This window comes from Rhinopithecus bieti, unplaced genomic scaffold (assembly GCF_001698545.2).
Source record: "Rhinopithecus bieti isolate Rb0 unplaced genomic scaffold, ASM169854v2 scaffold_1918, whole genome shotgun sequence".
NCBI lineage: Eukaryota > Metazoa > Chordata > Mammalia > Primates > Cercopithecidae > Rhinopithecus > Rhinopithecus bieti.
Genome location: NW_016803680.1, coordinates 2,051,788 through 2,063,999, shown reverse-complemented (window position 1 = coordinate 2,063,999; position 12,212 = coordinate 2,051,788). Strand labels below are relative to the sequence as shown.

The 12,212-nt window shown below is 36.3% G+C and overlaps 1 protein-coding gene across 1 annotated transcript in view; it reads right to left on the bottom strand.

The window, feature by feature from the left end:
• Positions 1-12,212, bottom strand: part of LOC108513759 (ATP-binding cassette sub-family A member 3-like) — a 163,109-nt gene that overhangs the window by 23,785 nt on the left and 127,112 nt on the right. The window contains 1 exon segment of the mRNA XM_017849615.1: positions 8,799-8,977. Coding sequence (XP_017705104.1) covers positions 8,799-8,977 — 179 coding nt within the window.

Sequence of the window (12,212 nt, the reverse complement as noted above, 5' to 3'; positions counted from 1 at the left end):
AAAAAAAAAAAAAAAAAAAAAAAAAAAAAATTAGCTGGGTGTGGTGGCAAGCACCTGTAGTCCCAGCTTCTCAGGAGCTTGAGGCAGGAGAATCGCTTGAATCCAGGAGGTGGAGGTTGCAGTGAGCTGAGATCACACCACTGCACTCCAGCCTGGTGACAGAACGAGACTCCATCTAAAAAAAAAGAAAAAAAAAAAAAAATTAACACTGCTTTGTCTGAGAAAACTATAATGGCCTCCCCTGAAGTAGATGTCTTGCAAAACATTGCTGATTCTTCTCAGGACCCACCTCCATACCTTTTTGGTTTTAGAGCCATAACTAGAGTCATTTCTACCAGGCCCCTAAAGGTGAGGTACAAAGTGTGACTTATGAGGAGCTGTGCTACACTCCAAAAGAACCACAGCACCAGTCAGGTCCCTATATCCTCCAGACTCCAAGTATTTAAGTACTTACAGTACTGAGCCTCCAGTCCTGCCCGGACACCAGGACAGATACCAAAGTCCCAGGATCCAGGCCATATTTTGTCCCTGGAACACCCCACCATCCACAGCGTAGAGCTGGCTCCCACAGCCCTACACCTCAGGCCTTCCCCAACACCAGGCTGACCCTCATAGCCCTAGTCATCAAGTTGGTACTCACAGACTGAGCCTTCAGCCCTTACTTGGTGGATACAGGCCACAGATGAGCAGCCCCTGTGGTCACAGGCTCCAGTCCAGTGAAACAGACTTGATCTCCACAAAGAACCTAAGCTATGGACCAGTCTCCAAACCAGGCAGTCTTTGGACCCACTCCAATACCAGGTCAGCCCTACAGATTCAGGTTCCAGGCCTACCTCAGGGCCAGGACAGTGCCAGTGGCCCTGGGCTCTGAACCATACCCAGAACTTGGCTGACTCCCATAGTCATAAGCCCCAGACCAGATCCAGTGGCTCTAGGTACTAGGCCAGCATCCATGATCTTAGAACTCAGACCAGCGCCCATGGAACCAGGCTCCATGCTGGCTCTAGCACCAGGCTGGCTTCACCTTCTAGGATGGCCCTTATGGTCCCATGCTCTAGCAGACCCTGGGTTCAATCTTTTCCCAGTAGACCTAATAACCTGGACCACCAGGGGATACAGGCTTCAGGACCAACCTTATGGTCCCAGGCACCATACCTACCCAGCTGCTATCCCTGGCAAAAGAACAGCTTGCCCAAAGACTCCAGCAGCAAATCTGTACTTGAAACAGTCTGCTCAGAATCTCTGAACAGCTGACAGGTAAAAGGTTTTCCTAGAAAAAGCCAATCTACAAAAACTGGAATAAGTTCCTACTTATTCAAATGTGCATACATCAAAGGAAGGCAAAAAACAAAACAAAACAAAACAAAACAAACATAAAGAACAAAGGAGATCATAATGCCACCAACACCAAAACAAAAAAACACAAGTCTCTCCCGGGAGCTGACACTCTTCAAAATGATACACAAATAGTCTGACAAAGAATTCAAAATAATCGTTTTAAGGAATGTCAAACATACTTCAATATAATAACAACAATGAACAAGTCAATTAAATCAGGCAAACAATAATGACTCAAATGAGAAATTTAACAGAGAGATTGAAATTATTTTTTTAAAAAATCTAACAAAATTCTGGAGCTGAAAATACAACAAATTTGAGATAAAAATTGCAGTAGAGAGCATGAACAGAAGACTTGATCAAGCAAAAGAATGAATCTGTAATTCACTTGAACATGCAGACAAGTTATTTGAAAACAGACAGAAAAGGAAAAGATTAAAAATAATGAAAAAGAATAAAGAAATCTTATGGGATTTATTAGATAGCATCAAAAGAGCAAATATGAGTTAGCAAAGGAGAAGAAAAAAGTAAATGGTTAGAAAGTTTGTTTAAAGAAATAATAGCATAATACTTGACAAATTTGGAGAAAGTTATACATTTCCAGGTACTGGAGGGTCAAATATGTTCAATCAGATTAAATTTAAACAATACTACACCAAGACATATGAAAATCAAATTGTCAAAAGTCAAGCACAAAAAGAGGATCTTGAAAGTGGCAAGTGAAAAAAGCAAATAACATATATAAAGGAGATCCAATAAGGCTAGCAGCGAATTTCTCAACAGAGATCTAACAAACCAGAATAGAGTAGGATGATGTATTTAAAGTGCTCAAGGGAAAACAAAACTGTCATTCAAGAATCCTATACCCTGCAAACTTGTCATTCATAAATGGAGAGATAAAGGCTTTCCCAGGCAAACATAAACCTAAGGGATTTCATTACCACCAGACCTCAAGATTGTGATTACTTACAAGAGATGCTAATAAAATTTCTTCAAGATGAAAGAAGAGGGTGCTAATGAGTAACAGAAAAACATATGAAAATATGAAACGCACTGGTAAAAGTAAGCATACAGTCAAATGCAGAATACTCCAATATTGTAATTGTGGTATGAATCACTTTTAACTTTAGTATAAAGGTTAAAAGACAAAATGTGGTATGTTCTTAAGGGATATATAATATAATGGAAAGTAAACTGTAACTTTAAAAATTTTAAATGTGGAAAGTGAAGGAGTAAAATTGTGGAATTTTAAAATGTGATCAAAATTGAGTTATTATCACCTTAAAGTAGCCTACTATAACTATAAAAATTTCTTGGGAAGCCTTATGGTACATGCAAAACAACAAAGCAGATAAAAAGAGATAGAAAATAAAGACTTAAAGCATACCAGTAGAGAAAATTATTTAATCAATAAGGTGATAACAAGAGAGAGAAAAAAGGAACAAAGGATCTACAAAATAATCATAAAACAACAAAATGAAGGTAGTTACCAATCAATAATTATGTTCAATTTAAATGAATTAAATTCTCCAATCAAAAGATACAGAGTAGCTGAAATATATGCTATCTACAAGAGACTCATTTCACCTGTAAGGACACACCTAGACTGAAAATGAAGGGATAAAAATAATATTTTATACAAATGGAAACCAAAAAAAAAAAAAAAAAAAAGAGCAGGAGTAGCTATGCTTAGATGAAATAAGCTTTAAGTCAAAAATTGTAAAACAAGACAAAGAAGATCATTATATCATGATAAAGGAGACAATTCATCAAGAGGATGTAGCAATAATAAACATACATGCACCCAACTTCAGATCATATAAATATATAAAGCAAGTATTAATAGATCTGAAGGGAGACATAGACAGTAATACAAGAATAGGAAAGTAGGAAAATTCAATACCATACTTAAATAGCAATGTACAACTCATACGTTCAGAAAATCAATACAGAAACATTGGACTTAAGCAACATTTTAGACCAAGTGGAACTAATAGACATATATAGTACATTTAATCCAATACCAGTAGAATACAAATTCTTCTATAGTGTGCCCAGAACATTCTCCAGGAGAGTTCATATGTTAGGCTATAGTACACATCTTAACACATTTCAAAAGACTGAGATCATACCAAGTATCTTTTCTGACCACAATGATATCAGACTAGCAATCAATAACATGAGTAATTTTGGAAAATTCACAAATACATAAAAATCAAACAATATACTTCCAAATAATGAGTTAAAGAACAAATTAAAAGGGAAGTTTAAATCTTGAGATAAATGAAAGTGGAAACACAACATAACAAAACATAGATGCAAAAGTTCTCAACAAAATACTAGCACAAATAGTATTTCTCACAAAATACTAGCAATGTGATTAAGTTCTCAATCAAACTCAATAGCACATCAAAAGGACCATTTACCATACCAAGTGGCATTTATCCCAAGAATACAAGGATGTTTTAACATAACAGAAATCTATAAATGTGATACCACATTAATCTAAGAAAGGACAAAAACATATGATTCATATGAATAAATACAGAAAAAACATTTGACAAAATTTAACATCCTTTATGATAAAATGACTCTCAACACATTAGGTATTAAAAGAATGTACCTCAACACAATAAAGGCCATATATGACACACCTACATCAAACATCATACTCAATGGAGAAAAATTGAGAGCTTTTTCTCTAAGATCAGGAATAAGGCAACGATGTCCATTCTTGCTACTTTTATTCTGCATAGTCCTGAAAGTCCTAGTTAGAGCAATTAGGCAAGAAAAAGAAATAAAAGTTATCCAAATTGAAAAGGAATAAATTGAATTGTCCCTGTTTGCAGATGCCATGACCCTACAAATAGAAAACCCTAAATATTTCACCAAAAATATGTTAGAACTAACAAATGAATTTAATAGATTTGTGGGATACAAAATCAACATTCAAAAATCAATATTTCTATTCACTAATAACTACCTATCAAAAAATCCAAAAAAAATCTCATTCACAATAGCATAATAATACTTAGCAATAAATTTAATGAAAGAGCTGAAAGGTCTGCAAACTGAAAACTATAAAACAGTGACTAAATATTTTGTAGAAGACAAAATCAACGGAAGATATCCTGTGTTCATGGATTGGAAAATTTAATATTGTTAAAATATTTATGTCATCCAAAGTAGTCTACAGATTCAATGCCATCCCTATCAAAATTCCAATGGCCCTTTCCACAGAAATAGAAAAGATAATTCTCAGATTCATATGAAACCCCAAAATACCTCCAAATAGCCAAATAAATCTTGAGCACATAAGAACAAAACTCCAGGCATCACACAACTCGAACTCAAAATCTACCACAAAGTAACAGTAATCAAAGCAATGCAGTACTGGTACAAAAGCAGACATACAGAATAACAGAAGAGAACAGAAAGTCCAGAGATAAAATCATGCATTTAAGGTCAAATATATTCAGCAAAGGTGCCCAAAAGACACAACGAGGAAGACAGTTTCCTTAATAAATGCTATTGGGAAATTTGAAGATCCACATGCAAAAGAATGAAGTTTATATCTCACTCAATATAAAAAAAATGAACTCAGAGTGGATTAGAGACTTAAACTTAAGGCCTGAAACTGTAAAATTCCTAGAGGAAAATACAGGGTAAGAGCTTCTTTACATTGGTCTGGCAAAGGTTTTTTTCAAATAATCCACAAAGCACATGCAACAAAAGCAAAAATAGACAAATAAAATTGCATGAAACTAAAAAGTTTCAGCAGAGTAAAATAAACAATAGAGTGAGGAGACAGCCTATGGATTGGGAGAATATATCTGCAAACCATTTATCTCATAAGGGATTAATATCCAAAATATATAAGCAATCACAACAACAGAATAGTAAGAAAACAAATAATCTGATTTAAACATGGCAAAGGACCTGAACAGACATTTTTTGAAACAAGACATATGAATGGCCAAGAGGTATGCAAAAGATGTTCAACACCCTCAACGGTGACACCACCACCGGCGCGAACATGCAGACACTGGCAACCCCACGCAATGGTGCCGCCCCACCGCTGCTACAAATGCGCACAAGGATATTGGCAGCCTCATCCACCCTGCGCTGCCAATGCTGCCTTTGGGAGCACAAGCACCACGGAGGCCAACAGCGCCATGCTCACCAGTGCCCCACTCTCGCCATCACTGTTGCAAGCATGAGTGTGAGCACCAACACTGGAAGCCCCCAATCCCCGCCCTTACACCACCACTGTAACTTGTGCAAGCTCAGCAGGTATGCGGCAGCCTTGCTTCCGACAGTACCCCAATCAGCTGAGGCGTGTGCACCTCGCTGTACTACTGTGGCTGCTGGCACAGGCAAGCAAGCATGGATCCTGCTGCCCCTACCCCAGTGAAGTGCTTTGGCCCACGCCACTCGTTGGAGTGTTCTGGCCAGTGAACTGGGACCACTTCAGCCCCTCCAGTGCAGCAGATTCCTACCTTCCAGGGGCCAGAGAACAAAGCTGTGGGCCCAGGACCAGCTCCTCAGTGATAGAGCATGCAGCCCAAGAGTGCTGAGCTGAGACTTAGCCCCCTAAAGTCTTCCAGAAACAAAGCAGTCAGCTGAACCCACCTTATACCACAATCAAATCCCCAAGGGCATAAAAAAGGATACAAGCAAAAAACAAACAAACAAAAAACACAAAAAACCAACCCATCCAAAGGACAGCAATTTCAAATACTGAAGGAACATAAGCCCACACAGATGAGAAAGAACCAGTGCAAGAACTCTGGCAACTCAACAAGCCAGAGTGTCTTCTTACCTCCGAACAACCACACTAGTTCCCCAGCAGTGATGGTTCATACCCAGGCTGAAATGGCTGAAATGACAGAAATAGAAATCAGAATATGGATAGGAACAAAGATGATCAAAATTTAGGAGAAAGTAAAAACCCAATCCAAGGACTCTAAGGAATATAACAAAACAATACAAGAGATGAAAGATGAAGTGGCCATTTTAAGAAAGAATCAAGCTGATCTTATAGTGCTGAAAAACTCACTTCAAGAATTCTATAACACACACTTGAAGAATTCTATAATACAACTGCAAGGATTAACAGCAGAATCAAGCAAGCTGAGGAAAGAAGCTCACCTCAAAGACCAGTTCTCTGAAATAACTGAGTCAGACAAAATAAAGAAGAAACAACAAAGAAGAATGAACCAAACCTGAGAAATACGGAATTATGTAATGAAATAAAATCCATGACTTACTGCTGTCACTGAAACAGGGAGAGAAAGCAAGAAACTTGCAAAATATATTTCAGGATATCATCCATGAAAATTTCCCAAACCTCACTAGAGACACCAACATTCAAATTCAGGAAAAGCAAAGAACCCCTATGAGATACTATACAAGACAACCATCCTCAAGACACATATTCGTCAGATTTCTCAAGGTCAAAATGAAAGAAAAAATGTTAAAGGCAGCTAGAGAGAAGGAACAGATCACCCACAAAGAGAACTCCATCAGGCTAACAGTAGATCTCTCAGCAGAAACCCTACAAGCCAGAAGAGATTGGGGGCCTATATTCAGCATTGGTAAAGAAAAGAAATTCCAACCATCAATTTCATATTCAGCCTAAGTTTCATAAGCAAAGGAGAAATAAGATCCTTTTGAGACAAGCAAATGCTAAGGGAATTCATTGCCACCAGACCTGCCTCACAAGAGATCATGAAGGGAGTGCTAAATATGGAAAGGAAAGACCATCAAAAAAACACACTTAGGTAAAAGAGCCTTGACACTATAAAGCAACTCCACAATCAAGTGTACATAACAACCAGCCAATGACACGATGACAGGATCACGTTTGCACATATCAATATTAACTTTGAATATAAATAAGCTAAATACCCCAATTAAAAGGCACAGGGTGGCAAGTTGGATGAAGAAGCAGGACTCAACTGTATGCTACACTCAAGAAATCCATCTCACATGCAATGATACTTACAGGCTTAAAGTAAAGAGATGGAGAAAAAGCTAAGCAAATGGAAAACAGAAAAAAAAGAAGGGTTGCTGCTATTCTAATTTCACACAAAACAGATTTTAAACCAACAAAGATCAAAAAAGACAAAGAAGGGCATTACATAATGGCAAAGGGTTCAATTCAACAAGAAGACCTAACTATCCTAAATATGTATGCACCCAACACGGGAGCACCCAGATTCATAAAGCAAATTCTTGGAGACCTACAAAGAGGCTTAAATAACCACACAATAATAGTTGGAGACTTCAACATCTCACTGACAGTATTAGACAAATCATGGAGGCAAAAAATTAACAAAGATATTCAGGACCTGAACTCGACATTGACCAAATGAATCTAAATGACACCCACAGAACTCTCTGCCCAAAAACAGAACATACATTCTTCTTACCTGTGCATGGCACATACTCTAAAATTGACCACACAATCAGCCATAAAACAGTCTTTAACATATTATAAAAAAAAAACCCCACAAAATCATACCAACCACACTTTTGGACCACAGTGCAATAAAAATAGATATCATTACTAAGAAGATTGCTCAAAACCTTACAATTAAATGAAAATTAAATAGTCTGCTCCTGAACGACTTTGCGTAAACAATGAAATTAAGGCAGAAATAAAATCAGAAAAGATACATAACAAAAGAAAGAAGACAACAGACCAATATCCCTGAAGAATATTGATGTAAGAATTCTCAACAAAATACTAGCAAACTGAATTCAACAATACATTACAAAGATCATTTTATCATGTCCAAGTAGGATTTCTCCCAGGGATGCAAGGATGGTTTAAGATACAGAAACCAATCAATGTGGTACATCATATCAACATAATGAAGGACAAAAACTATATAATCATTTCAATTGATGCTGAAAAAGCATTTGATAAAATTCAACATCCATTCATGATAAAAACCCTAAAAAATGAGTATAGAAGGAACGAACCTCAACATAATAAAAGCCATATGTGACAGACCCATAGCAGGCATGCTATTCACAATACCCAAGATTCGAAAGTAACCTAACTACCCATCAATGAATGAATGGATAAACAAAATATGGTACTTATACAGAATGGAGTACTTTTCAGCCATGAAAAAGAATTAGATTATCAGTGAAATAGAAAATAGCATTAGAGAAAATTCATAAAGACAAAATCTGGACCTTTGAAATGACCAACAAAAAGAATGCAGTTTAGTGTAGGTAATTCTATCTCAATATAGGTTAAGAAAATACATTCTTGTAGACACAGATTTTCCTTTCATCAAATAACTTCCAAGCTTCCTGAGTAGCTGGGACCACAGGAGCATGCTACCAGGCTGGCTAAAGTAACAGTATATAGATACATACTTCTCAGACCTAATTTTCAATTCTCTTAGAGTTGTTCTTAAATTATTCCACACTTGAGTACTTACTTTCCTGTATCGCTTGTAGATACCAAAGTAAATGTATTGATTGAGGAATGTTCTTAGTCTCCATGAAGTAGTCTCCCAAAAGAAAATCAACAGAAGGAAAATAAAGCCTGCAGTACTCATGTCAATCAAATACTTTCCAATCATAGGCTCTTCCAAAGAATAAATATTCTTCTCAGTATCTGAAATTGGCAAAAAAGAAAATGCAAGACAGCTAATCTTAGTGCACAACATTGATACTATGAATGAACAAGAACTAGGAAAACAACAAAGAAAAAATATAGGATAAAATCAAATATTAGACTAAATTGAGACAAGGTATTTAGTGTGAGAAGAAATTATCCTGCTGCAAAAATGCCATTTGAACAATAAATTTTGAAGATCGGCCTTCATTAACATAATGCATGGTAATTAAGTAAGCATATGTATATTAATATATTTATTTATATGTCTAATAATCATTGCTTGCTATGAACAATATATCCCAAATCCTTTCAGAAATGTGAAATCTTAAGTTGCTAATTAGAAGAAAGCTTTGAAGTACAAATACTCTTGGAAAAGAAGACACACTTGCCTTTAAACAATGTAAAACTGACCATTAGCTGACACTCGTAAAACTTTCTTGGAAAGTTCATGAATAAAAGGCACAGAATTCCTGTTATAAGAAAATGATAGCCTGGCACAGTGGCTCATGCCTGTAATACCAACACTTTGGGAGGCCGAGGCACGCGGATCACCTGAGGTCAGGGCTTTGAGACCAGCCTGGACAACATAGTGAAATCTCGTCCCTACTAAAAATACAAAAATTAGCCAGGTGTGGTGGCTGGCACCTGTAATCCCAGCTACTTGGGAGGCTGAGGCAGGAGAATCACTTGAACCCGGGAGGCGGAGGTTGCAGTGAGCAGAGATCATGCCATTGCACTCCAGACTGGATGACAGAGCAAGACTCCATCTCAAAAAAAAAAAAAAAAAAAAAAAAAAAAAAAAAAAAAAAAAATCTTGTTATAAGAAAATTATAAACTCTCCTCTCCTTGTTTTAAAAAAGGATATCTTAGAATAGTTTTAGATTTACAGAAAAATTGTAAAGAGAGTAGAGAGCTCCATATATCCTGTACCCAGTATCCCTAATAACATATCTAGTAAGATACATGTTACAATTAATGAATATTAATACATTATAACTAACGTATCTAATTTATTCAGATTTCCTAGTTTTTAAAATATAATGTCCTTTTTCTGTTCCATGCTCCAATCCAGATACCACATTACATTTAATAGCCATGTCTTTTAGGTTCCTCTTGGCTGTGATAGTTTCTTGAATTTTTCTTATTTTTAATGGCATTGACATTTTTGAGGAGCACTGGGAGTCAGGTATTTTGTAGAATACGACCTGGGAGACCCTCAGTTGGGATCTATATAAGGTTTTTTTTCATGATTAGAATGAGGTTATGGGTTTTTGGAAGGAATACCGCAAAGGTAAAGTTCAATCTTTATCACATCTAAAAGGAGAGCTCCATACACTCAAAGCGAATTATTTACTGCTGACGTTGCTCTTGGTCACTTGATTGAGGTGGTGTTTTTCAGTTTTCTCTGCTATAAAGTTTTCCTTTCTTCCCCTTTATATACTAGAAATTGTATATTTGAACTCGAATAGATATATTTGAACATCATTTAAATAGATGTCAAACTAAATATCAGAATTACTTTAATAAATCAAAATAGACTTACAGATATTATTTGTTATATTTTGGGTTATAATCCAGTACTACTTTATTTTGTTGCTCAAACTGTTCTAGTTTTGGCCTCTGAACTCTCCCTTATTTGGAATCACATTTTATAAGTCTTTGTCATTGATGTATAGAAATGCAATTGAATTTTCTGTTTGTATTTATTCTGAGTTCAGCAACCACATTAATTATTACAGAATCTAATAGTTCATTAGGGGATTATTTCAGATTTCTGGGTAGACCATTATATCTACTATTATTTCATCTTTTACATTTCTCATACTTTAGAATTATGTTTTAAAAATACTTGACTCATACCAAAGACTATATGGTATAATATTTATGCATATATATATATATATATATATTTTTGGAGACTGAGTCTCACTCTCACTCTATCACCCAGGCTGGAGTGCAGTAGCATGATCTTGGCTCACTGCAACCTCCGCCTTCCAGGTTCAAGCGATTCTCCTGTCTCAGCCTCTTGAATAGCTGGGTGCATGCCAGCACACCCGGCTAATTTTTGTATTTTTAGTAGAGACAGAGTTTCACCACATTGGCCAGGGTGGTCTCGAACACCTGACCTCAAGTAATCTGCCCACCTCAGCCTCCTAAAGTGCTAGGATTACAGGTGTGAGCCACTGCACCTGGCCTTATTTATAAATTTTAAGAATAATATCATAATGGCATCTATAAGCCAAGCCTCAAAATGAAAAGTTTACAAATATTGTAAACAGAATACTTATGTGATCCTTCACTTTTCTATTCTCCACAGGTAACTGCTACGATGAATTGTGTTCTGATTTCCTGTGTTAATTACATACAAGTTGACCTTTACATGTATGCACTACCAATATTTTAATTTCTAAATTTGAGCTTTATAAAAACAGTATCGTACTCTCATATAGTTGTCTGAAGCCCATTTTCTCCTTATATTATTTCTAAAATTCTCATAAAGTGAAATCGAAATAATAGTAATAAAATAAACACTGTTCCCTCTGTATAGTATCAACATTGCTAACATTTTGACACATTTTCTGCCACCACCATAGGTGTATTCGTAAGTATGTTGCCTTTGTGATTTTTAAAGGTTATTTTGTCATGTGCACTGTTTTATTCCTTTTGTCCTCCTTTCATACTTTGTATGTGTCCTACCTTTTTCTGGTGTGAACTGAATTCTCATGGACCATCAAAAATAGTAATTCTATGAAATAGTGTTAATGGTTTGAGAAGATGACATGGTTGCTTGGTTTATGACAGCTATTTCTGTTGGTAGAGTGAAATATAGTTTCTTTACATGTAAATGTCTTTTTACTGGGGAGTGTGTGATGGGGTGGTGGTAGTAGTGTGGATATAGTTTTCTGATTTCCTGATAGCCTTTTGGTTCTTCAGGACCCTTAACTTATGCTGTATGTTTTCTTCTTTCTACGTCTCAAGTCTCCAAGGGACAATTCTATCTTCCAAATTGTACTGACTTTTCCCAGAAATTTTGTCTTCCCAAGAATGACAATCTTCCAAAAGTAATGAGACATCAAATCACAGATGTTAGAAGCTTAGAGCATCTAAGTAGAAAAAATGCCAATCCCTCCAACCACACTGAGATACATTCTAGTCACAAAAAGAATGCAGAGTGACAATACACAATCTAAGGGCTCATCTTGTGATGTTAGAGAATTAATCCCCCAAATTT